Consider the following 24,604-nt stretch of genomic DNA (forward strand, 5'->3'; position numbering starts at 1 on the left):
CAGTTAAGCGTAGATTGGTCTATAAACAAACTCTTGAAAGGAAACATGTGACAAAGATTAAACCGGCAAGACATATGTGAGACATGTGGAGATGCAAAGAGGAAACAGCGCAAAACAAGTAAGTCAGTAAACAATTGCCAGAGAGTGCTATAAAAGAAAAACTGAGGGTCCAAACTTAAGAGGTTTGTCAGAAGTCTGGAGAAGGATACTGGGGAGGGTAGAGAAAATTGAAATTCAGGAAAATACAGATGCTGGAACTCTGGAAAACTGATCACATTGGAAATACTCGGCAGGTCAGGGAGCATCTGTGGTTGGAATTGAGTAGATGTAGGGCTCAGGAGATTCTGCAGGTGCTGGAAATCTGGTACAACACACATAATGCCGGAGGAACTCAGCAGGTCATACAGCATCTATGGGGTGAAATGAACAGTTGACATTTTGCACTGAGACCGTTGATTGGGACTGGAAGGGAAGGAGGCAGAAGCCAGAATAAAAGAAAAATAAATTAGCTATAATTGAATGGTGGAACAGACTTGATGGGCCAAATGGCCTAATTCCACTCCTCTGTCTTATGGTCTTATACAGGTAGGAGGAAACGATATGGTGGATGAAAGGTGATTCCACAGAAGGTGAAGGGGAAGGTAGAAGTGTGGGGGAGGGGGAATAAAGGAGGAATAATGTGAGAAGATGAGAGGTGATAGGTGGGGAAGGCAAAAGACTGAAGAAGATGGAATGAGATAGAAGACACGGAACAGAGGGAAAGAGGTGGAGAATCAGAGAGAGTATGATGAAGATAATGAACAGGTTGTGAGGGTGGGAAAAGGGAAAGGGAAAGAGCATAAATAACAGAGCTACAGGGATAAAGGAAAATGGGGAAGAGGAGTGTGGTTACTGAAGTTAGATTAATCAATATTGATGCCATCAGATTGAAAACAGTATGTGAGATGTTGCTCCTCGGGTCTGGCTTCATCAATGCAGTAGAAGAGACCACTGACAGACATGACGGTGTGGGAATGGGAAGTGGAAGTGAAATGGGTGGCTGTGAGGAAACTCTGTTGTGAAGCTGCTCATTGAAGTGAACTCCCAATCTGCATTGGGTATCACCAATGAAGAGGGCCCGCACCAGGAGCACAAGTGCAAGAAAAAGCATCAGCATTTCTGCAGGTGAAGAGTCGCCTCATCTAGAAGGGTTGTTTAGGACTCTGAATGGTGGCGAGGGAGGAAATGCAGAGGCAAGTGTAACTGTGCTTTGCTGGGATATGTGCCCAAAGGGTGATCAGTGAAGAGAGGCGAGCAGACAAAGGAGTTATAGGGAGAGCAATTGCAGTGAAAGCTGAGAAGTAAGGGAAAAATGTTCCTGGTGGAGGAATCCCGCAGGAGTTGGTAGAAGATAAAGTCCTGATGAATGGTCTCGGTCTGAAACACTGACTGTTTATTACACTCCAGAGATGTTGCCTGATCTTCTGTGTCATGCTTGAGATTTCCAGCATCTGCAGAAACTCTTGTGTCAAAGGACAAAATCTGATTGATTTGCAAAAATCTGCAGATTCTGGATATATGAAATTAAAGCAGAAGTACTACAGCAGCTTCTGTACAGAAAGAAAGAAAGCTAACCTTTCATAGAGTTATACAACATGAAAACAGGCCCTTCAGTGACACTCATCCATGCCAACTGTGTTGCCCAGCAACCTAGTCCCCTCTACCTGCATTTGGCCTTTCACCCTCTAAACCTCTCCTCTCCATGTATGACTTAAACGGTTTTTAAAAGGTGTAAATATTCCTATCTCAACCAGTATTTCTGGTAGCACATTTTAAATATACGCTACCCTTTATGTGAGATGCAATAAAATATGCAGCAGCAAGTTTCTTACAGAAGCTTAAAGTTATGAAGGAAAAGGGAGATAGCGATGTTTATACTTGGCAACACAAGAGGACAGGGTTTAATATTAAGAAGGTATTTGACTTCAGCAGTCAAAGTGTTGAGTATTGAAGTAGGGAAGTCTTGTTGGAGCGGTCTGAAACTTTGGTTAGGTCACATTTGGAGTACCGTGTGCAGTTCTGGACTCTGCATTCTGGCAAGGATATGGAGGTTCTGACAAGTCATATCACATGAATGGAGCCTGAAGAAGTTTAAACCTTCCCTTTGACAGGAGTTCAGTGAGACTCTCACTCACTGCTTCTCCTCTGTGATCTTTGCTGATCTCTGACCATGTGCTCACCGTCTCCTGTCAGATGCCTTCTTCTTACTTCACCCCATCTCCCTCACCCACCCACATTCCCCTTCAACTGGTTTCATCTATCACCTACCATTTTGTACCTTGTCCCTCCCCTCAGCTTCTATTTCTAGCTTCTTCCCCCTTCCTTTCCAGTACCAATGACGGATATTGGTCCGAAATGTCAACTGCTCACTCCTCTTCTTGGAGACCTGACCTGCTGAGATGCTCCAGCCTGTTGTGTGTGTTGCTCTGGATTTCCAGCATCAGCAGAATCTTCTGTGTTTCTAATTTTGATATTATCTTTCCATAGCAACCACCTGACCTGAAGGGTATATCCAGCATTTTGTACTTTTATTGTAGACTTTACATCAATCTTAGGGATTAAAAAAAAGAGTAATAATTAGTGAAATGATGTGAGTTGAAGGAAGTGAGCAATGTGATGCTGCACTTGAATGTGTCAAAGGTTAATAGGTATGGCCATGGCTTGTCTGCGGATGAACAATGAAAAAAGATGTCTTCTCCATACGCATACTTAAAATAACATGGTAAGCTTGAATGAAAACCTTTGTAAATGGACAATACGACTGGCCTCAGCCATGGCAAGTGCAAATAAATACAGAAAAAATATTGTCCATAGGTAACAGGAATATGAATAAAGAACAGAAATACTTCTCTGTGGTTGGCATAGCAACAGGATTTCTGCAAGCAAATATATAATTCTTTGAAAATGAAATTAAGTTTTTTTTAAAAAGGCATATGGAATTGAAGTTAGGACATGAAAAATTATGATAACTTTGTGTGAAACAATAGTTAGTCAGGACCTGGGATAATGACTGTACCTGTTCCAGTTTGGTTCTTAGAACCCCAGAGAAATCAGATTGCTAGTGAACATGATAAATACTCAAACTGAGATTAGGAAGATATGTCCAAAAGGATAAAAAGAAAAAAAAAATAAACAGATATAATTGCTGTTGGCAGATAAATCAAAGCTAAGTAGATAAAGGGAAAAATCTGGAAGAACTGAACAAAAGGATCCAAAAATACAGAATGCATCAGCTGATGCTAACTCTAATTAGAGCAAACAAAGAGTAGAGGTATAATTACTTCAGAATTGAAAGAGAACACATGAAAAAATGGGAAAACTGGCCCTCAGAAATGGTTTAGGTTAATTAAGCCAGAAACTCAGTTCCTGTATAATAGTGGCATATGAGGGGGACTTACAGAACAAAGCCACTAGCTTTGGTATTTGTGAATTTAAGGCTTGCTCTAGGAACTGAACACCAATATAAATGAGCTGGGAGGAGTGGGGGAAGTGGGCTGCACAGAACTCTAATGCATTAAAGGCACTTAGTCAGTTAGATCACTGTAAATACTTCAAATAACTGAGATTATTACTGACTGTAAATTCTATGTTCACTCTAGGAAGAGGTATAGTTGACATTTCAGGCCAAGACCCTTCGTCAGGACTCGGCCCGAAAAGTCGACTGTACCTCTTCCCAGAGATGCTGCCTGGCCTGCTGTGTTCACCAGCAACTTTGACGTGTGTTGTTTGAATTTCCAGCATCTGCAGAATTCCTCGTGTCTATGCTCACTGTTGTTTTTTTCTCTCTCTCTGCACTCTTGGTGTTTGACGGCCTCTTCTATGGGTTCTTTTGGGTATCTATGTTTTGTGGGTGCCTGCAGGTATACATAATAGATGTACTTTGTACTTTGAACTTTGATTTTTCAGCCTGACTCTTATGGTCACCATAATACTGTAGAACCAATTCAGTCAACCTCAGGGAGTGGAGTGACATGCCTGTTGCTCTTTATTAGCTCGCACACTTTCCCATGACATAGATAGAGCCCATTTGGCTCATTGAAACTTTGACAATCCTCAGTGCGTTGCCAAGAGCCCCATTCCTCCACTTATTTCTCTGTAACAATGTGCTTCTCCATTGCTTAGCCTCTCTGGGACGTGTCCCTTGATGCTAAATCCAGATTTTATTACCCTTCGCTAACTGTGCAGCTCCTGGATTTGAACCGGTGTTGTTGAAGAAAGAGAGAAACATGTCCAAGTTTGACCTGGAGGTGTGCTGCGATGTTGCACAACGTTATATATTTGCAGCAAGGCAGTTAAGTATACATTGGGGGAATGCTTATGGTCTGCCTATATCACCTCAAAAAATCAGTTGGGAAGCAAGTCACAGTTATAAAATCAGTTTTGTGACTCAAAAATTCTCATTTTTGTTTTTAAATCCCTCCGTGGCCTTGGCTGCATGTGACTACAGCCTCCATTAACCCCTATAGTTCTGTGTCCCTCCTATTCTGGCAACTTGCTGATGTCCAAAGTTCAAAGTTCAATATAAATTTATTAAAAGGTACGTATATGTCACCATATCCAGCCCTGAGATTTGTTTTCTTGTAGGCATTCACAGCAGAACAAAAAAACCCATAAAATCAACAAAACCTACACACGAAGACTGACAAACAACCAATGTGCAAGAGAAGACAAACTGTGCAAGTACAAAACAATAAATAAATAAATAAAGCAACACACACAAAATGCTGGTGGAACGCAGCAGGCCAGGCAGCATCTATAGGAAGAAGTACAGTCGACGTTTCAGGCCAAGACCCTTTGTCAGGAGTAACTGAAAGAAGAGATAGCAAGAGATTTGAAAGTTGGAGGGGGAGGGGGAGGGGCAGATACAAAATGATAGGTGAAGACAGGAGGGGGAGGGATGGAGCCAAGAGCTGGACAGGTGATTGGCAAAAGGGATACAGAGTTGGAGAAGGGGGAGGATCATGGGACAGGAGGCCTTGGGAGAAAGGAAGGGGGAGGGGAGCTCAGGGGAAAATGGAGAGCAGGCAAGGAGTGATTGTGAGAGGGACAGAGAGAGAAGAAAAGAAAAAAAAGGGGGGAATAAAAATAAAAAAGGGATGGGATAAGAATGGGAGGAGGGGCATGACCGGAAGTTAGAGAAATCAGTGTTAATGCCATCAAGTTGGAGGCTACCCAGACGGAATATAAGATGTTATTCCTCCAACCTGAGTGTGGGTTCATCTTGACGGTAGAGGAGGCCATGAATTGACATATCAGAATGGGAATGGGACATGGAATTAAAATGGGTGGCCACTGGGAGATCCTGCTTTCTCTGGTGGACAGAGTGTAGGAGTTCAGTGAAACGGTCTCCCAGTCTGTGTCGGATCTCACCAATATATAGAAGGCCATACCGGGAGCACCGGATGCAGTATATCACCCCAGCCGACTCACAGGTGAAGTGTCGCCTCACCTGGAAGGACTGTTTGGGGCCCTGAATGGTGGTAAGGGAGGAAGTGTAAGGGCAGGTGTAGCACTTGTTCCACTTACAAGGATAAGTGCCAGGAGGGAGATCAGTGGGGAGGGGATGGGGGGGGGGAAACGAATGGACAAGGGAGTCACGTAGGGAGCAATCCCTGTGGAAAGCAGAAAGGGGGTTGGGAGGGAAAGATGTGTTTGGTGTTGGATCCTGTTGGAGGTGGCGGAAGTTACGGAGAATTATGTGTTGGACCCAGAGGCTGGTGGGGTGGTAGGTGAGGACAAGGGGAACCCTATCCCTAATGGGATGGCAGAAGGATGGCGTGAGAGCAGATGTGCGTGAAATGGGAGGGATGCGTTTGAGAGCAGAGTTGATGGTGGAGGAAGGGAAGCCCCTTTCTTTAAAAAAGGAAGACATCTCCCTCATCCTGGAATGAAAAGCCTCATCCTGAGAGCAGATGCGGTGGAGATGGAGGAATTGTGAGAAGAGGATGACATTTTTGCAAGAGACAGGGTGGGAAGAGGAATAGTCCAAGTAGCTGTGAGAGTCCATAGGCTTATAGTAGACATCAGTAGATAAGCTGTCTCCAGAGATAGAGACAGAAAGATCAAGAAAGGGGAAGGAGGTGTCAGAAATGGACCAGGCAAATTTGAGGGCAGGGTGACAGTTGGAGGCAAAGTTAATGAAGTCAACGAGCTCTGCGTGCATGCAGGAAGCAGCGCCAATGCAGTCGTCGATGTAGCGAAGGAAAAGTGGGGGACGGATACCTGTATAGGTTGGGGCCTGAAACGTTGACTGTACTTCTTCCTGTAGATGCTGCCTGGCCTGTTGCGTTCACCAGCATTTTGTGTGTGTTGCTTGAATTTCCAGCATCTGCAGATTTTCTTGTGTTTGTGTAAATAAATAAATAATACAGAGAACATGAGTTGTAGAGCCCTTGACAGTAAGTCCGTAGGTTGTGGAATCAGTTCAGCATTGACGTGGGTGAAGTTACTCATGCTGGTTCAGGAGCCGGACGGTTGAAGGATAATGACTGTTCCTAAACCTGGGCTGTGAGACCTAAGGTTCCTGTACCTCCTTCCTGATGGCAGCAGCTAGAAGGGAGCATGACCTGCATGGTTCATCATTACTCCAGCACCGGTAGCCTCATTCTCAGGGCCCTGGCACAATAGTTCCCTTCCAACATATCTTTGCCTCTCTACCTTTCTGTCCTCTTCTAAGATGCTCTTTTGATACCAACCTTATTACGCCAAGTTTTATTATCCTGCCATTGTCGAGGCTTGTCACTGGCATGATACAAATTTGGGGGCTTTTCTTTAATAAAGCTGCTTTATAAATGCAAGGAGTTATTATGGATGTGCTAAAATACCCTGAGGAACACGCACTCAGTGACCACTTTATTAGGTACACCTGCACACCAGCTTATTAATGCAAATATTTAATTAGCCAATCATGTGGCAACAACTCAATGCATAAAAACATACAGAGGTTTGTTGTTCGAGACCAAACACCAGAATGGGAAAGAAATGTGACCTAATTGACTTTGGCTGTGGAGCAACTGTTGGTGCCAGACGGGGTGGTTTGAGTATCTCAGAAACTGCTGGCCTACTGGGATTTCCATACACTACACTACTAGAGTTTACAGAAAAACAAAAAAAAACATTCTGTGAGCAGCAGTTCTATGGGTGTATTAATGAGAGAGGTCAGAAGAGATTGGTGTGGGTCGTTCAAGCTGACAGGAACTCCAATAAAGATGTATCACAACAGTGGTGTGGAGAAGAGCTTCTCTGAATGTACAGCACATTGAACCTTGAAGAGGATGGATTACAGCAGCAGAAGACCACAAACGTACACTCACTGGTCACTGAGTGTATAGGCCAGCTGCTTTACACATGCGAAGAATTATAATGAATGTGGTAAAATATCCTGAGGAACATAGAACTATTTGCAATTGCTTAGAGCTGTGGAAGTGAATGAGAAACTCACAACCAAGAGGCTACTTTGTATTGGCAGATATAACGCTAAAGCTTTTGATCAGCCCAGCCTCAAATCAGCTCAGTTACACTTTAAACCCTAAAATCTATACTTCAAACACATACACACTCTTATAACAGCTTCCTAGATCTGTGAAAACCTTGCTGCGTTCAGCAACAAAACCTGCCTTCAGCTATAGTTTAATTGCAGGCCATTTGAAACATAAATAGATTGCATGGTGTCTGGTTGTTTGCTCTCTATTAACTGGCTAGCAGCAACATCCGCAAAACAATTATCAAATTACATTTGCAGAAAAAAAACTGAATGATAAACTCAAATATTATTCCCTCTCCCTCCCCCTCTCCCTCCCCCTCTCCCTTTCCCACTCCCTTCTCTCTCTTTCTCTCTCTCTCTCTCTCTCTTTCTCTCTCTCTCTCTCTCTCTCTGTCTCTCTCCCTCTCCCTCTCCCTCTCCCTCTCCCTCTCCCCTCCCCACCCCACTCCCCCCAACAGATTCTTCTTTCAAGGCTTCTTTAATTGACTTTATTACTTACATCCTTCATGAGGAGTAAAAACCTTTACATCTCTGTACAAATGTGAAATATGCAATTATAGTAATTTACAATAAATATTATGTACATTTTTCATAAATATTATATACTTGCATGAAAATTCCTTATCTTAGTTAAACATTATGTCTACCATAACATTATGGTAGACATTATGTCTACCATAACATTATGGCTAGGACACTCACTAAGGGAGGAATGGACTACCTTCACCTGTAAACTGTGCTGTAAGCAGCCTGATAAATCAGGGGATTAGAATGTCAAACAGTACAGCACAGAAGAAGACCCTTTGACCCACAGTGTTTGCACAGAGCATGATGCCAAATTTAACTAAATCTCTTCCTCCTCTACAGATGCATATCCCATTATGTCCTGCATTTTTAATGTCTATGTAAGAGCCTCATCTATGCTACTATTATCAAAATCAGAATCAGAATGGTTCCCTTCAGTAAAACCCTCACTTTTATATCTGCTTCCACTACTATCCCTGGCACCTATTACTGTCTGTGTAAACAACTTGCACTCCAGCACTTAATATTTCTATCCTGGGAAAAAGTAACTGACCATCTACTTTATCTACACCTCTCATAACTACATTAACTTCTTGTCCTGTGGGAGCATTGGCTTATTCTGATTGTTGATTGTTGATTCCATTGAGATTGGTTCAATTAGAAACTACGGCTGCTTTGCCTTTTGATTAGTTGCCTAGTGTCCAGTTTCCAATGTCCCAGACATGGAAGAGGCTTGCTCTCTCTTTCTCTCTTCCTTTGTTTAAGGCAAGACGTGCACATGACCATTGGGAAGGTATGCTCTGAGTGTCCTTTTAGCTAACTATGTTTGTTGAATATTCAGATTTGTAGCTTCTGGAACTTGGGGAACATGAATGTTTGGTCAAATTTTTACTGTTTGTAAATAAATGATTAATATACTTGTTTGCAGTTAGTGCTTTCTGTCTCACTCACCAGACCCACAAACCTAATTCAACATTACATTTTGGTGCAGTGAGCAGGGTATGGCTACTTGAGCAGAAATGTATTTCTTTAAAAGGTTTTTTAAAAGAGAGTACTCTCCATATGAGAGTTGCTGAGACCCAGTTTGGAATTATGACACTGAGGACTTCGGAAGACTTGCTAACTTACTAATGCGTTATGGGATGCCGGGAGATTGATCAGACCAGTTAGATTTTGTGGAGTTGAAATGAGATCTTCATTGTTTCTATATTTAAGTTGCTGGGTTTTCCCAGGAGAATGGATAGCCGGTGGGATGCCTTCCAGCCGTTGGCAGCAATTGTACGACATCAGTATAAAACACAAGCAAGAATGAGTTGGAGAACCTAAGTCAATGCTGTATCATTCTGAGAGAGTCACTGTTGATGGCTCAGACTAGGTCTGTGAAGTTGGAGGATCAGAATATCGAGATAGCTTGTCAGCTACTGAAAATACAGCAATGAGATGCTGTACGCCCGACTTTGTTAAGGCTTGAGCCATGATGAGGCAGGGCAATGATCATACTGTGGGGCTGGGGATTTGGTATGTCTGGCTGGATGATGAAAATGAGGGTGGGAGGATAACAGGGACCCTTGCTTTAATCTTCAAAATGATCACCCTCTCCTCTGCATGTCCGAAACAGTAGGGGCCGGGCCAGTGATCACATGTTCCCACACCCGTCGAGGGGTGCATCTTCTTCCTCTCTGGAGAGGGATGGTGTAATGGGCCTCTTCAAGACAGCAAAGGTCAGGGATTTTTGCACTAAGGAAAAGTTTAGGGGAATGGTACAGGCAAAAGCCTGGAGAGTCTTTAGGATGAGGGGGTTACCATTGTGAGGTTATCTAACATAGGGATGGGTGCTTTAAGTAGCCGATCATCCCAACATGCGATCAATAATGCCCTGAGAACGCTGCTTGCTTCCCCTCAGCATAATGCATCACTATGGCATTTAAATTGAAGTATCCTTCTCTAACAGAATGGATTTTAAAACCCCACAGCAGAGGGGATTACTAAAGTTCTACTCCAGGGGCTGTTATCACAGAATTATACCGCAATAGTGGTAACCCACCAGAGGATGTTGAATTAACTTCTGGAATGATGGGATATGTGGTTATGGCAGTGGCTTCCAAAATAAAAGGGGTAGTACTGTCTTTAATAGCACCAGCTGTTGGTCACTCTATAAGTATGGCGATTCAATTATTACAAGGTTTGGAGTATGTAGAAGAGGGTGCGTGTAGCCAAATATGGGAGTTGGATAAGCAGATGTGGAATGATAGTCCCACCCCCGCCCTTTACGCAGTGTGGAGGAAGTACTGCCTGGGGAAGTTGTGGCCTGTGTGGGGGCGTGGCTTAATCTGATTGTGGAAAGTCACTTCCATCATGATTGGTTTGTTTAGAAACTGCAGCTGCCTTTCCCATTGGTTTGCAGTCTGGTGTCCAGTTTCAAATGTTCCAAGTATAAAATAGCACATGGAGGAGGCTTGATCTCTCTTTCTCTCTTCCTTTCTTTAAAGTAAGTGGTCCACATAACGATTGGGAATATATGCTCTGTGTGCGCTTTTAGCAAAGAGTGTTTATTGAACATTCAGCTTTGTAGTTTCTGTAAATTGGGGAACATGAATGTTTGGTCAAATTTTTGCTCATTGTGAATAAACAATTAATATACTTATTTGCAGTCAGTGTTTTCTGTCTCACTCGCTGGACCCGTGAGCCTGATTCAACATTACACTTCTATCAGGATCCACTTCAGTCTCCTACACTCCCAAGAAAACAAACAAGTGTTCCCAATCTATTCTTACAGCTTATGCCCTCTAATCCAGGGAGAATCCTGGTAAACCTTTTCAGCAGTGTCTCCAAAACTGCACAATCAGAATCGTACACAATACTCTAAGTACCATCGTTATGTGCTGTGTTGTATGACGTGGGTAGTCATGTTCTTTGACCATGATTGTTCTCGGCAAATTTTTCTTCAGACCTGGTTTACCATTGCTTTCTTCTGGTCAGTCTCTTTCCAAGATTGGTGACCCCAGCAATTATCAATACTCTTCAGAGATTGTCCACCTGGTGTCATCGGTTGCATAACCAGGACTTGTGATATGCACCAGCTGCTCATAGGACTATTCCCCATCTACTCCCATGGCTTCAGGTGACACTGATCAGGGAGTTAAGCAAGTGCTACACCTTGCCCAAGGGTGATCTGTAGGCTAGGAGAGGGAAGGTGCACCTTAACCCTCCTTTGGTAGAGACGTATCTCCACCCCGTCATGCTATTCCAAGTACAGCCCAAATAATATTTTATATAATTGCAATAGAACTTCTCTATGTCCTCCCTATTTACAGAGAGGAAGGCTTAATCTTGAACTCAACACCTGCTACACTGCAAGCCAGGCCTAATTGCTTACTGTAGCTTCATGACAGCTTTTACTGACTCATGTTTGTGGAACATCTGGGTCTCTTTGAACATCAATACTTCCAAAAGTCTCACCAACACAAACTCCAATCCACTGTAGATAACAGTACCAATCCAAAATCCACAGCTCATTTGAGGAAGCAAATGAAACAAATTCACCTGTTGTAAACCAATCTAAATTATGTGTAATAGTCTATATCCATCCAGTACACGAGGAGATCCCACATCCTTAAAGGAAAGCAGATTAAAAATAACAGAGAGCTGCAGCCAGCTGGTCGACAGATTGATTTAACCGGTTCTGATGTATAAATCTTTCTCTTTCTGATTAAGTGACTTAACTACCCCCGCATCAAAATAAAAGTGCCTTTTGGCTGTGTTTAAATTCTCTACAAGTGCTGAGTACATTCATTTGGAGTCAATACCATGTTAATCAAATCCTAGGCTTCTGAGACAAAAGGCACAATTAAACTTGTGACTTTCTGCTTGTAAGGAAATTGCTGCTGACTTGCAAGTTCAGAATGAAGGGACATACAAGATCTCTTTGTCTCAGAATCAGGTTCATTATCCCAAACATATGTTGAGAAATTTGTTGTTTTGCAGCAGCAGTAGAGTGCATTCCTTAAAAATATATTAAAATACTTTAAAATACTATATTTAAAAGATAGTGCAAACAGAAAGCAACATAATGAGGTAGTGTTCATGGGTTCACGGACTGTTCAGAAATGTGACTGTGGATGGGAAGAAGCTGTACATTAAGACCTTGAGTGTGTACCTTTGGACTCCTATACCTTGTCCCAGATGGTGGGAATGAGATGAGGGCATGTTCTGGATTGATCCCACCATCTGAAGACACTGTGTTTTGAAGATTTCTTGGTGGCCAGGAGGCTAGTGTCCGTAAGAGAACTGGTTGGATCTCCAGCCCTTTGCAGCTTTTTCCAATCCTGTGCTTTTGTGGCTCAATTCTGGATTTATTGATGCAGACAGTCAGAATACTCTCCATCTTACATCAGAAGAAATTTGCTTAAGTCTTTGGTGACATATCAAATCTGCTCAAACTCGCGATGAAGTATAGCTGCTGGCGTGCCTTCTTCATGATTATGTTGGGCCCACGATAGATCCTCAGGATGGATTCTGAATTATTTTTTAAAGATACCAGTGCAGGCAAGTCCAAATGTTTTGCCCATTCATCATCGCTTTTGAAAGGCTGTCGATGAGCCAAAGTCCTTCCGGTGAAAGTACTCCCATCATGCCGTTGGCAGGGATCTTCAGAATGTCACCCTGTGATAATAAAGGAACAGCGAGACATTCCCAAGCCAGGATGGCATGTGACTTGGAGGGCAACCTGTAGGTGGTGGTGCCCCCATACCTGCTGTCCTTGTCCATCTTGGTGGTAGCTGTTTGTGACTGTTGTTGAAGAAGCCTGAGCGACTGACTAACTGCCGAGCATTTTGTACATGGTATACAATGTAGATACTGTGTGCTGCTGATGGAGGGCATAACTGTTCAGGGTGACAACTGCTACTACATGTTTCCCTAGTACAATAAATTCAACTCTTGACTCCATAATCTACCTTGTTATGATCTCACACCTTATTGTCTACCTGCACTGCATGTTCTCTGTAGTTGCTGCACTTTATCTGACAGTTTTATTGTTTTACCGTATGCCAGCACAATGCACAGTGTAACAATCTGATCTGTATGAACTGTATGCAAATGCTTTTCACTGTGTCTCAGTACATGTGACAAAATAAACCAATTCTAATTCAAATTGATGGTGTGACACTCGTGTGAGCCACTTTGTCCGAGATGGTGCTGAGCGTGTTGTTGGTGCCATATTTATGCAAGCAAGTGTAGAGTATTTTTTCATAATCCTGAATTGCTCATTGAAGACAGCAAAACCTGGTATTGATATTCTACAGAGTGGAAGACTTCAAAATATCTTAATATGAAACAACTTGAATCAAAACTACTCTGCATTTCTGTGTAATGTGCAGATAAAACTATGCCTAACTCTGTTCCATCTATGGAATATTGGATATATGCCTAATGTGACATACAAGTTGTTGCAACCAAATCAAAATCGTAATCAATAAGCATATACCAACAGAACCATTGCCAGCCAGCTAAAGCCCTTAACCCTTGCTGAAGAGTCCTGACCTAAAACATTAATGTTGTGTAAGTTAAGAGCAACACACACAAATGCTAGAACATCTCAGTAGGTCAGGAGCCATCTACAGAAATGAATAAACAGTTGACGTTTTGGGCCAAGAACGTTCATCAGGACTAAGTTTGCCTTTGTTGTACAGTCTATATACTTTATTAGATAGACCTGTACACCAAATCAATAATGCAAATATCTAATCAGCAAACTATCTGGCAGCAACTCAATGTATAAACTATTCAAACATGGACAAGAGCTTCAGTTGTTGTTCAGACTAAACATCAGAATGGGGAAGAAATGTAATCTAAGTAACTTTGACTGTGGAATAATTGTTGGTGCCAGATGGGGCAGTTTGAATATTTCAGAACTGCTGATCTCCTGGGACTTTCATGCACAGCACTCATCTAGAGTTTACAGAGAATGGTGCAAAAAACAAAAAAAAAAATCCAGTGAGTGTCAATTCTGTGGGTGAAAATGCCTTGTGAATGAGAGAAGTCAGAGGAGAATGGTCAGACTGATTCAAGCTGACAGGAAGCAGGAAGGCGATTGTAACTCAAGTAACCACACATTACAAAGTGGTGTGCAGAAGGGCATCTCTGAACGTACAACACGTCAAACTCAGTTTCATCTGTTTCCTCTATGATATTTATTCCAGCATAATCCCAGTAGTTAATTCACCTTGTTCTATATTCTTATATTCTAGTTCTATATTCTTATTCTAGTTCTGCTCATTCAGTTGTTCTTGAACACCTACACCCATACTCCCACTAACATTTGTAATAATAATAGAACGCATTTGTTTAACAGTTCCACTGTGCCATACAGAACCTTTCACAACGAAACTGCCTTATCCATCCTTGTGCTTAGTCATTCTTATCTTTTTTTCTTTCATAAAAGCTTTTATTATTTACCTTTAATGCGAGCTGATATCTGAGAGCAGTGTTTACATCTACATGTCACTGATTAACAGTGCCTTACAATGGTGAGAATAGCTTCAAAATTGTACATAATACAGGTAAAAATGCCCATTATGTCTTTAAAGAGAAAAATAACCTTTTTTTCTCTCAGTCTTCCTGCCTTTAAAGGTTAAATCCTACAGTGAGAGGTATTCTTGCTACTATAAATCTTTACTTCCTTCCTGAAGCTTGAAATTTTAAACTGCATCTGAAAAATGCACTTTCTGTTAACCAATATCGTATAGGTGTGAACACTGCACTCAGCTGTCAGCTAGTATTCAAGGTAAATAATAAGAGCTTTTAAATTAGATAAAAGAAAGATATGCAACATGCACAAAAAATGCTGGTGAACGCAGCAGGCCAGGCAGCATCTATAGGAAGAGGTACAGTCGACAGTTCGGGCCGAGACCCTTTGTCAGGACCATCTCGGCCCGAAACGTCGACTGTACCTCTTCCTATAGATGCTGCCTGGCCTGCTACGTTCCACCCACAAAATTTTTCTGTGCGTTGCTTGAATTTCCAGCATCTGCAGGTTTCCTCGTGTTTGCATTTTTAAAAAGAAAGATACGAGTGACTAAGGCACAAGGGTTGATAGAGAAGTCTCACTGTGGAAGGTTGTGTATGTGTACACAGTAGAACTGTTAAATAAATAAAAGAAACGCAACTGTTTACCAATCCACTTCAGTAAGACTAGTTTCCTCTGTGTTACCAAAAAAAATACTTCAATTACACTAAAGAGTGAATTTGGTTGTATTGAGATCATTTGAGGAAAGAAAAGCATTGAATACAAGGGTTGTGTTATCATGTTTCAGCATTATAAAACACTGGTTAGGCCACACAGGATGTATTCTGATCACCGTACTTTGGGAAAGTTGTGACTGCATTGGAGAGAGCCGAGAGCAGATTCACTGGGACGTTGTCTGGTTTGGAGCATTTCATTTATAAGGAGAGACTGGATATGTGGCGTGGAGCCTGACGGTTGACCTGATAATGTACATAACATTATGAGGGGGCTAGATATTCCCCACAAACAAGAGAAAATCTGCAGGTGCTGGAAATCCGAGCAACACACACAAAATGCTGAAGGAACTCAGCAGGCCAGGCAGCATCTATGGAAAAGAGTAAACAGTCGATGTTTTGAGCCAAGACCCTTGATCACGACTCAAGTACTCTTTTCCATAGATGCTGCCTGGCCCACTGAGTTCCTGCAGCATTTTGTGTGTGATCCTTTATTCCTCCCTTGTGGCCGAGGTTTATGGTGAGATTAGATGGGATCTGAAGGGGATTTTTTTCCCTCTCAGAGAATGATTGGAGTCTGAAATGTGCTGCCTCAGGAGATAAATGTAATGTATCTGATATTACATGCCTACAATGGTGCTGCATGTTGCTTATTTTATTACACCTGTGCATATATGTATTTGTGCATATGACAATAAACACAATTTCGACTTTGACGGAGCAGATATTCTCACAACATTTAACAAGCATCTGGACGAGTAGATGGTGTGTTTATGAGAGTGTAAGGAAGACAAGTAGATGATAGAGCAAAGTTACAGTCAGTGAAATGAGTTGAAATTTGACATAGGGGTAAAATGGAAAAAAATGATGATTACAGGCAGAATGTGTTATATTTGCTGGCATGCAGTATATGGAATAAGGTAGATGATCTTGTAGCACAATTAGAGATTGGCAGGGATGAAGTTGTGGGCATCACTGAATCATGGCTGAAAGATGATGGTAGTTGCGAGGTTACTATCCAAAGATACACATTGTATCGAAAGGAAAGGCAGGTAGGCAGAGGAGGTAGAATGGTACTGCTGGTAAAAAATGAAATTAAATCCTTAGAAAGAGGTGACATAGGATTGTAATCCTTGTGGGTAGAGTCAAGAAACTGCAAGGGTAAAAGGATCCAGAACAGTAGCCAGAATGTGGGTTACAAATTAAAAAGGGAGATAGAAAAATAGAAAAGACATGTAAATAGGGCAATATCATGATAGTCATGGGGGATTTCAGTCGGCAGGTACATTGGGAAATCAGGTTGGGGCTGGATTCCAAGAGAGAGAGAGATGGCTTTTTAGAGCAAAAGATGACTTTTTTGAGTCCACTAGGGGAAAAGCAATTTTAGATTAGGTGTTGTGTAATCAATCAGATTTGAAACAGAGTTTAAGGCAAAGGAACCATGAGGAGAAATGATCATAATATGATAGAATTCACCCTGTAGTTTGAGAGGGAGAAGCTAACGTCAAATGTATCTGTATTACAGTGGAGTAAATTACAGTGGAAATTACAAAAGCATGAGAGAGGAACTTGCCAAAGTTGATAGAAAAGCAGGGATGATGGTAAAAAAAAACGATGGCAGGAGTTTCTAGGAGCAATTCAGAAGGTACAGGACAGATACGTCCCAAAGATGAAGAAATATTCTCAAGGGATGATGAGGCACCTGTACCTGACAAGGGAAGTCTAAGGCAACATAAAAGCAAATGAGAGGGTATATAATACAGTAAAAATTAGTAAGAAGTTAGAGGATTGGTTAGCTTTTAAAAACCAACAAGAGAACAACTAAAAAGCCATAATGAAAAACAGGTTGAAATATGAAGGTAAGCTAGCCAAGAATATGAAAAAGGATATCAAAAGTTTTTGCAGATATATAAAGAGTAAAAGAGAAGCAAGAGTGGTTATTGACCTATTGGCAAATGATGCTGGAGAGGCAGTAATGGAGGACAAGGAAATAGTAGATGAACTTAATTAAGTATTCTGCATCAGTTTTCACTGTGAAAGACATTAATAGCATGCCAGAATTTTGCAAGTGTCAGGGGCAGAAGTGAGTGAAGTTGTTATTACCAAGGAGATGGATTTTGGAACCCTGGAAGGTCTGAAGGTAGGTAAGTCAACTGGATCAGATGGACTACATGCCAGAGTTATGAAAGAGGTGGCTGAAATGGTTGTGGAGGCATTAGTAATGATCTTCTAAGAATCATTAGATTCTTGAATAGTTCCGGAAGATTGGAAAATTGCAAATGTCACTTCTCTCTTTAAGAAGGGAGGGAGGCAGAAGAAAGGAAATTATAGGCCAGTTAGCCTGACCTCAGTGGTTTAGAAGATATTGGAGTTGATTATTAAGGATGTGGTTTTGGGGTATTTGGAGGCACATGATAAAGCAGGATGTAGTCAGCATGGTTTCCTCAATGGAAAATCCCGCCTGACAAATCTGTTGGAATTCTTTGAAGAAATAATTGGCAATATTGACAGAAGAGAGTCAGTGGATGTTGATTACTTGGATTTTCAGAAGGTCTTTGACAAAGTGCCACATGTGAGATTGCTTAAGAATATATGAGCCCATGATATTACAAAGATATTAGCATCAATAGAAGATTGGCTGACTGGAAAGAGGCGAAGGGTATAAATAAATGAGGCCTTTCTGGTTGGATGTCAGTGTCTATTGATGCTCCACAGGGATCGGTCTTGGTAACGCTTGGTTTCACATTACGTGTCAATGATTCAGATCATGGAATTGATGGCTTTGATATCAGGTTTGCGGATGATACAAAGATAGGTGGAGGGGCAGGTAGGGTTGAGGAAACAGGGAAACTGTCAAAGGACTTTGGCAGATTAGGATAATGGGCACAAAAGAAGAACATGGAATATAGCGTAGGGAAGTGTATGGTCATGCACTTTGATAGAAGGAATAAAGGCATAGACTGTTTTCTAGATGGGGAAAAAATTGAAAAATCAGAGGTGCAAAGGGACTTGGGAGTCCTTGTGCGGAATTCCATAAAGGTTAACTTGCAGGTTGAGTCGGCATTAAGGAAGGCAAATGCAATGTTAGCATTCATTTTGAGGGGACTAGAATATAAAACCAAGGATGTAATGCTGAGGCTTTATGCGTCATTGATAAGACCACACTTGGAGTATTGAGGGAGGTTTTGAACCCTTGTCCGAGAAAAAATGCTGCCATTAAAGAGAGTTCAGAGGAGCTTCACGAGAATTATTCCAGAGATGAAAGGGTTAATGTATGAGGAATGTTTGATGGCTTGGGCCTATACTCTGTAGTTTAGAAGAATGAGGAGGGATCTCATTGACATATATCTAGATAGAATGGATGTGGAGGGGATGTTTCCTATAGTTGGGGAGTCCAGGACCAGAGGGCACAGCATCAGAATAGAGGGACGTCTATTTAGAACAGAGGTGAGAAGGAATTTCTTTAGCCAGAGGATAGAGAATCTGTGGAATTCATTGCCTCAGACGGCAGTGGAGGCCAAGTCATTGAGTATATTTAAGGTGGTGTTGATAGGTTCTGTACTAGTAAAGGTGTCAAAGATAACAGGAAGAAGGCAAGAGAATGGGGTTGACAGGGGTAATAAATCAGCCCTGATGGAAGGGTAGAGTAGACTCGATGGTCTGATTCTACTCCTATATCTATGCTCTTATGAATTACCAAGGCATAGAAGGTTACACACCTCATGCAGGTAAATGAGAAGAATGTAGAGAACTGAAATGATAGTATGGATGTATTGGCCAAAAGCCCTGTTTCTGTTGTATATGACTATATGACTCTAAAAAGATGACAAAATCCAGCCTTGACCAGGTTAGTCATTTTCCCTGTTTAACAAAGCCAACCTTCATTGGACCCCCGCCCCCCACCCCCTCATAGTAGCCATTAATCAACCATTCTAACTTACAATAGGACTTTGTGAAGGAAATGTTCATTGATTCTATTGTGTTTGTTTGTTCTACTGTGAATGCCTGGAAGCAAATGAATCTCAGAGTACTATAGTGTGACAAATATATAATTTGATAATACAACTACTCTGAACTTTGAACTTTGTATTACTCCTGACAGCATGCAAAACAAGTTATTGACACAATCCATATAAAAGCCGCTAATAAGGGGAAGAAAGAAAATATGCAACAAAAGGCTATTGGTTATGTATGACAAATCACATGCTGCAGCTGAGAAGCTTTGTTAGAGTTTTCTTTCACTATTAGATACTGCGATCTCATCCACAATATGCTGCCATCTAATAGACGAAAGCACTGCTTAATAAAGAGTAAACTTTAAGATTACGAGAAGAGATTAGACATTTTGAGATATTTAATTTGGCAGTATGCTGAGCATAGATATCATGAGCGAAAAGGTCTGTTCCTGTGTTGCCCTTTTCTATGTTCTGTGTTCGATTACAGACTATCTCAGTTTTGCGTTTACTCTCAGATAGGACAGTGAGCTCTAGGCTGGGGTTCAGTGAGTATACATACCAGTAGAAGCGGTTTGGAGTGACTCTCTCATGCACCAGCTGCCACCTCCGTCCAAAGTCGTTCGAACTGTACAACTGCAAGGCAAAGGGGGGAACACATTAGAGAAAATGGGGGTGCACCATGTCCAACTTACTTGACTTCTACTGTCCCTCTTCACTTCCTCCAGGACCACCTTTTGCGTCTCACCTTGAGCCATTCCCATCTTTCTTCACTTTCCACTACCATCGAATTATCATCCAGTCTCTCCATCCTCTTTCAAATGTCCCCTTCTCCCTTCCTCTCTGCATCTTTATACAAGCCTCTTCTCTAATGTTTCCCAATACTGAAGGGCACTGCCTGATTTTTTTCCTTTTGTATTTGCAGTTTGACTACCAAAGTAAGTTTGTATCTGCAGTCTTCTGCACGAGCTGTTTGTCCATCCTTTTGGGTACAGTTTTTCACTAATTCTATTATGTTTCTTCGATATATTGTGCACGCCCTCAAGAAAACAAATCTCAGGGTTGTATATGGTGATACTTATGTACTTTGATAATAAACTTACTTTGAACTTTGTTTCTCTTTGCACAGATGATTCTGACCTGCTAACCATTGAGAAAAAGATCCTTATTAAAAATTAGTTGCATGAACACGTACCCTTTTAACAATTAATTTGACTTTATTGCAACTATCATGTAATACTCCTTCTAAATTGACTCAACTGTGGAAACCGCATGACATCTGACAACCTTATCCATACAGCTGTAATCTGAGTCAGTACTGTCCAAGCTTGTGTGCCATGGTTCTATGGTAATGCTGTGGTTATATTCTCTGTGGGCGTAAAATGGTTCAAATGTTCATTAACAGAGCTAGTTGCTTCATGCCGTTTCTATTATTAACTATGCCTGTGGTTATTATTGAGGTTACTGTACTCATAAAACATTCGACACTGAATACTACAGCTGTCCACTATGTTCATGACTGTAGCATTTAATCTTCTTCTGTGCTTTAACACATCCCACTGGGGTCATCAATTTTTATTTTGTTGTCCTTAGTAGAATCTAGGAAAAAGCACCAACATCCCAGCACAGAACTAATAGACTTTTCTGTATTGTAAAGCTATATTAAGAATGCGTATGTGGTGTTTGTCTTCGCTAGTCGAGGCAATGAGCTCAAGAGTCTCAAGGTAACGTTGTAGCTCTATAAAACTCTAACTAGACTACACTTGGAGTATTGTGTTCAGTTCTGGTCCCCTCATCACAGAAAGGATGTGGAAGCTTTAGACAGAGTACAGAGGACACTTACCAGGATACAGCCTGGATTAGAAAGCTTGGCTATGAGGAAAGCTTAAGAGAATTAAGACTTTTCTCTTTAGAGCAAACAAAGATGAGAGGTGACTTGATAGAGGTGTATAATAGATAATAAGAGGCATAGATAGAGAGGATAGTCAGCAACTTTTCCCAGGAAATGGCTAATTCACGAGGGCATAATTTAAAAGTGAATGGAGGAGACTATTGGGGGGGGGGCGATGATTTCAGAGATAGGCTTTTTACACAGAGGGTGGTGAGTGATGTCAGCGGTGATGACTCTTAGATAGGTATACGGATGAAATGAAAATAGAGGGTTACGTAGGAGGAATTTTTTAGATTAATCTTGGTGTAGGTTAAAAGTCAGCATAACATTGTGGGTCTGACTTTGCTGTAATGTTCTATGTTTTATGTTGTCTATCTCTATGAATTGTGCTCTCTTTTCAATTTTTATTCAACATTTACATTGATAATGCTTACTTTTTGTGGTTATCTTTTCTCATCACTATCTTGCAATGATACGTATAATTTATGCGTTGTGAATTGTCTGAACTTGCTGCAGGCTGGCTTTTCATTGGATCTGTGCCTCACTATAGTTGGGCACAAGGCTTTAACATTATCTTGATGAGTTGAAGGGGGAAGGCAAGCATTTGCATGACAATCAATACTTTAGGTAACCATAAGATATAAGACATAGACCATAAAACATGCAAGCAGTATTTGGCCATTTGGCCCATTTAGTCAAAAGAATCTATCCATTTTCTATGAGACCATAAGTTATAGGAGTAGAATTAGGCCATTCAGCCCATTAAGTTCTGTTCCAGTATTCAATCATAGCTACACAGACAAAATGCTGGAAGAACTCAGCAGGCCAGGCAGCATCTATCGAAAAAAGTACAGTCGATGTTTCAGGCTGAAATCCTTTGGCAGGAGTGGAGAAAAAATAAACTAAGGAGTAGATTTAAAGGGTGGTGGGAGGGGAGAGAGAGCCACCAGGTGATAGACGAACCCTGGCCTGCATAGGTGCTGCCTGACCTGCTGAGTTCCTCCAGCATTTTGTGTGTGGTACTCGGATTTCCAGCACCTGCACATTTTCTCTTGTTTATGGTTCAATCATCACCGCTTCCTTTTCAACCCAATTCTCCCACCTTCTCCCCTTAATCCTTAACCCTTACACCAATGAAGAGCCTATCCATCTCTTACTGTACAATCTTCCGTGACAGTGGATTCCATACATTTACCACTCACAGTTTGAATAAATTCCTTCTCCTCTCAGGTTTAAAAGGACGCCTTTTTATTCTGAGGTGTACCCCTGGATCCTAGACTCTCCTACCAATGGAAACATCCTCTCCACATTCACTCTGTCCAGGCCTTTCAGTGTCTGGTGGCATTCCGTGAGATTCCCCACTTCCAAATGACAAAGGAAGATTAACGTACGGGCCTGTACCAGAGTAGGATTGAATTCACTCACCTAGTGATGAAAACTTCAGCCAGAGTGCCAACTCCTAAATTGGTGCATTGCTGGGGGCAGTTAGAGAGTTAACAAAGGAGGCAAGTAGGTTTTAAGGGGAGACTCCACCCCTAGTTCTATCTGGGCCTCAGCCTTGCCTCAGCACTGTCATTCGTTTGCCTCCTTCACTCCAGGGAAAACTGACTCAGGCTATCCAGTCTGTCCATAGAACTGAAGCTCCGAAAATCCAGGCGACATTCCTGCACTTCCCCCGATTTAATCACATCCTTCTCATAGCATGGAAATAAAAGATAGGATATAGGATATGATATGAGGCCAAATGATTAGCAGCATGAAGATATGCTTAACCATACAGGTGGTTTCTCACCTTGGGTGCCATTTGGAAAGACTGATAAACATAATTTTTTCAGCTGGATGTTAAGTTTGGGTGAAAATTACTTATTTCTCCAAGGTGGCGCTGGATTGCCCACACAGAGATGAAAGTCACCTTGAACATGAGATGGACATTTGTTTGGCACAGACTGCAAACTGTGGCCAATGTCCAAAAATCCAGAAGACACCGAGCCTCTCGGGATTAAGAAGTGGCTATGATGTCTGCCCATCTTAGAAGCGTGGCTTTTTAAAAGTCAGTGCAAACACCAACATTAGTTAATGAAGATGGAAAAACATCTAGAAATATCAGACAGCCTGGGAATGTGGGACAGCTGCCTTGGACTCCTTGAGTCAGATTACTTTTGAAAGGGAATTTGAGTATTCCGTGCAAAACATGATAAGGTTCTGTGTGTTTTATCTGCTGCTTTTTGCAGAAGTTCCAGAATTATTTAATGAGACTCTTTGTTACTTTCCTGGAAAAATTGGATCTTGATTTTCCATTTGAGAACCAACTATAATAGCTAAATGCTCCCCCAAGAGCCTTCAAAGCGCACAACCATATTGATATCAAATAACAAATCCAATTCAGATTGCTTACAGAAACCAGTAGTGCTATTAGGAACTCAACTACCTTGGAGCATAATATTGGTCCTAAAATTTATGGAGGTTGGAAAACAGCTTTAAGAAGATTTCAAATGCTTCAAGGTTTCTAAATGTTAACAGTTGAGAACCCAAGCTTCTTAATAATCTATTCTGGGCCTCCAGTCCAAGATCTCGGACGATATTTAACTGCAGCCTTGAAGGAGTACCATGGTATCAGAAATGCCACCTTTCATGGTTATTTATCTGAAGCTCTGTCTAATCTCTTGTGTGGAGGTAAAATCAGAATCAGAATCAAGTTTAATATCACCGGCATCTGCCCTGAACTTTGTTAACTTTGCTGCAGCAGTACAATGCAATACATGGTAATAGAGAGAAAAAAACTGTGAATACAGTAAGTATATATTTATATGTATTAAATAGTTAAATTAAAGAAGTATTTCAAAAAATAGAAATAAACTAGCAGAGAGGTAGTGTTCATGTGTTCAATGCCCATTTAGAAATTGGATGGCAAAAGGCAAGAACTTGTCCCTGAATAATTGAGTGTGTGCCTTTATGTTTCTGTACCTCCTTCCTGCTAGGAGCAATGAGCAAAGAGCTTGTCCAGGGTGACGGGGGTCCTTAAAGATGGACACCACCTTTTTGAGGCACCGCTCCTTGAAAATGTCGTGAATACTATGGAGGCTAGTGCCCATGGTGGAGCCGCCTAATTTTACAACTCTCTGCAGCTTACTTCAATTCTGTACAGTAGCCCTCCCCCCCCCCGCCCCACCCACCATACGAGACAGTGATGTAGCCACTTAGAATGCTCTCCATGCATCTGTGGAAATCTGTGAGTGTGTCAGGTGACACACCAAATCTCCTCAAGCTCCTAAAGAAACCTAGCCACTGTCTTGCCTTCTTTATAGTGCATCGATATGTTGGGTTCACTATAAGTCATCTGAGATACTGACTCCCAGGAATTTGAAATTGCTCACTCTCTCCACTTCTGATCTGTATGTGAGGACTATTTTGTGTTCCCTCATCTTACCCTTTCTGAAGTCCACAATAAGCTCTTTGGTCTTACTAATGTTGAGT

General features: G+C 41.6%; 1 protein-coding gene across 1 annotated transcript in view; it reads right to left on the bottom strand.

Annotated features, from left to right (window-relative positions):
• The window catches only part of LOC134358777 (VPS10 domain-containing receptor SorCS1-like), a 1,326,002-nt gene that overhangs the window by 312,750 nt on the left and 988,648 nt on the right, over positions 1–24,604 (bottom strand). Inside the window, exon 5 of the mRNA XM_063071254.1 lies at positions 19,802–19,875. Within this exon, the coding sequence (XP_062927324.1) occupies positions 19,802–19,875 (74 nt within the window). The remainder of the gene's footprint in view (positions 1–19,801; positions 19,876–24,604) is intronic.

Source organism: Mobula hypostoma, chromosome 19, assembly GCF_963921235.1.
Source record: "Mobula hypostoma chromosome 19, sMobHyp1.1, whole genome shotgun sequence".
NCBI lineage: Eukaryota > Metazoa > Chordata > Chondrichthyes > Myliobatiformes > Myliobatidae > Mobula > Mobula hypostoma.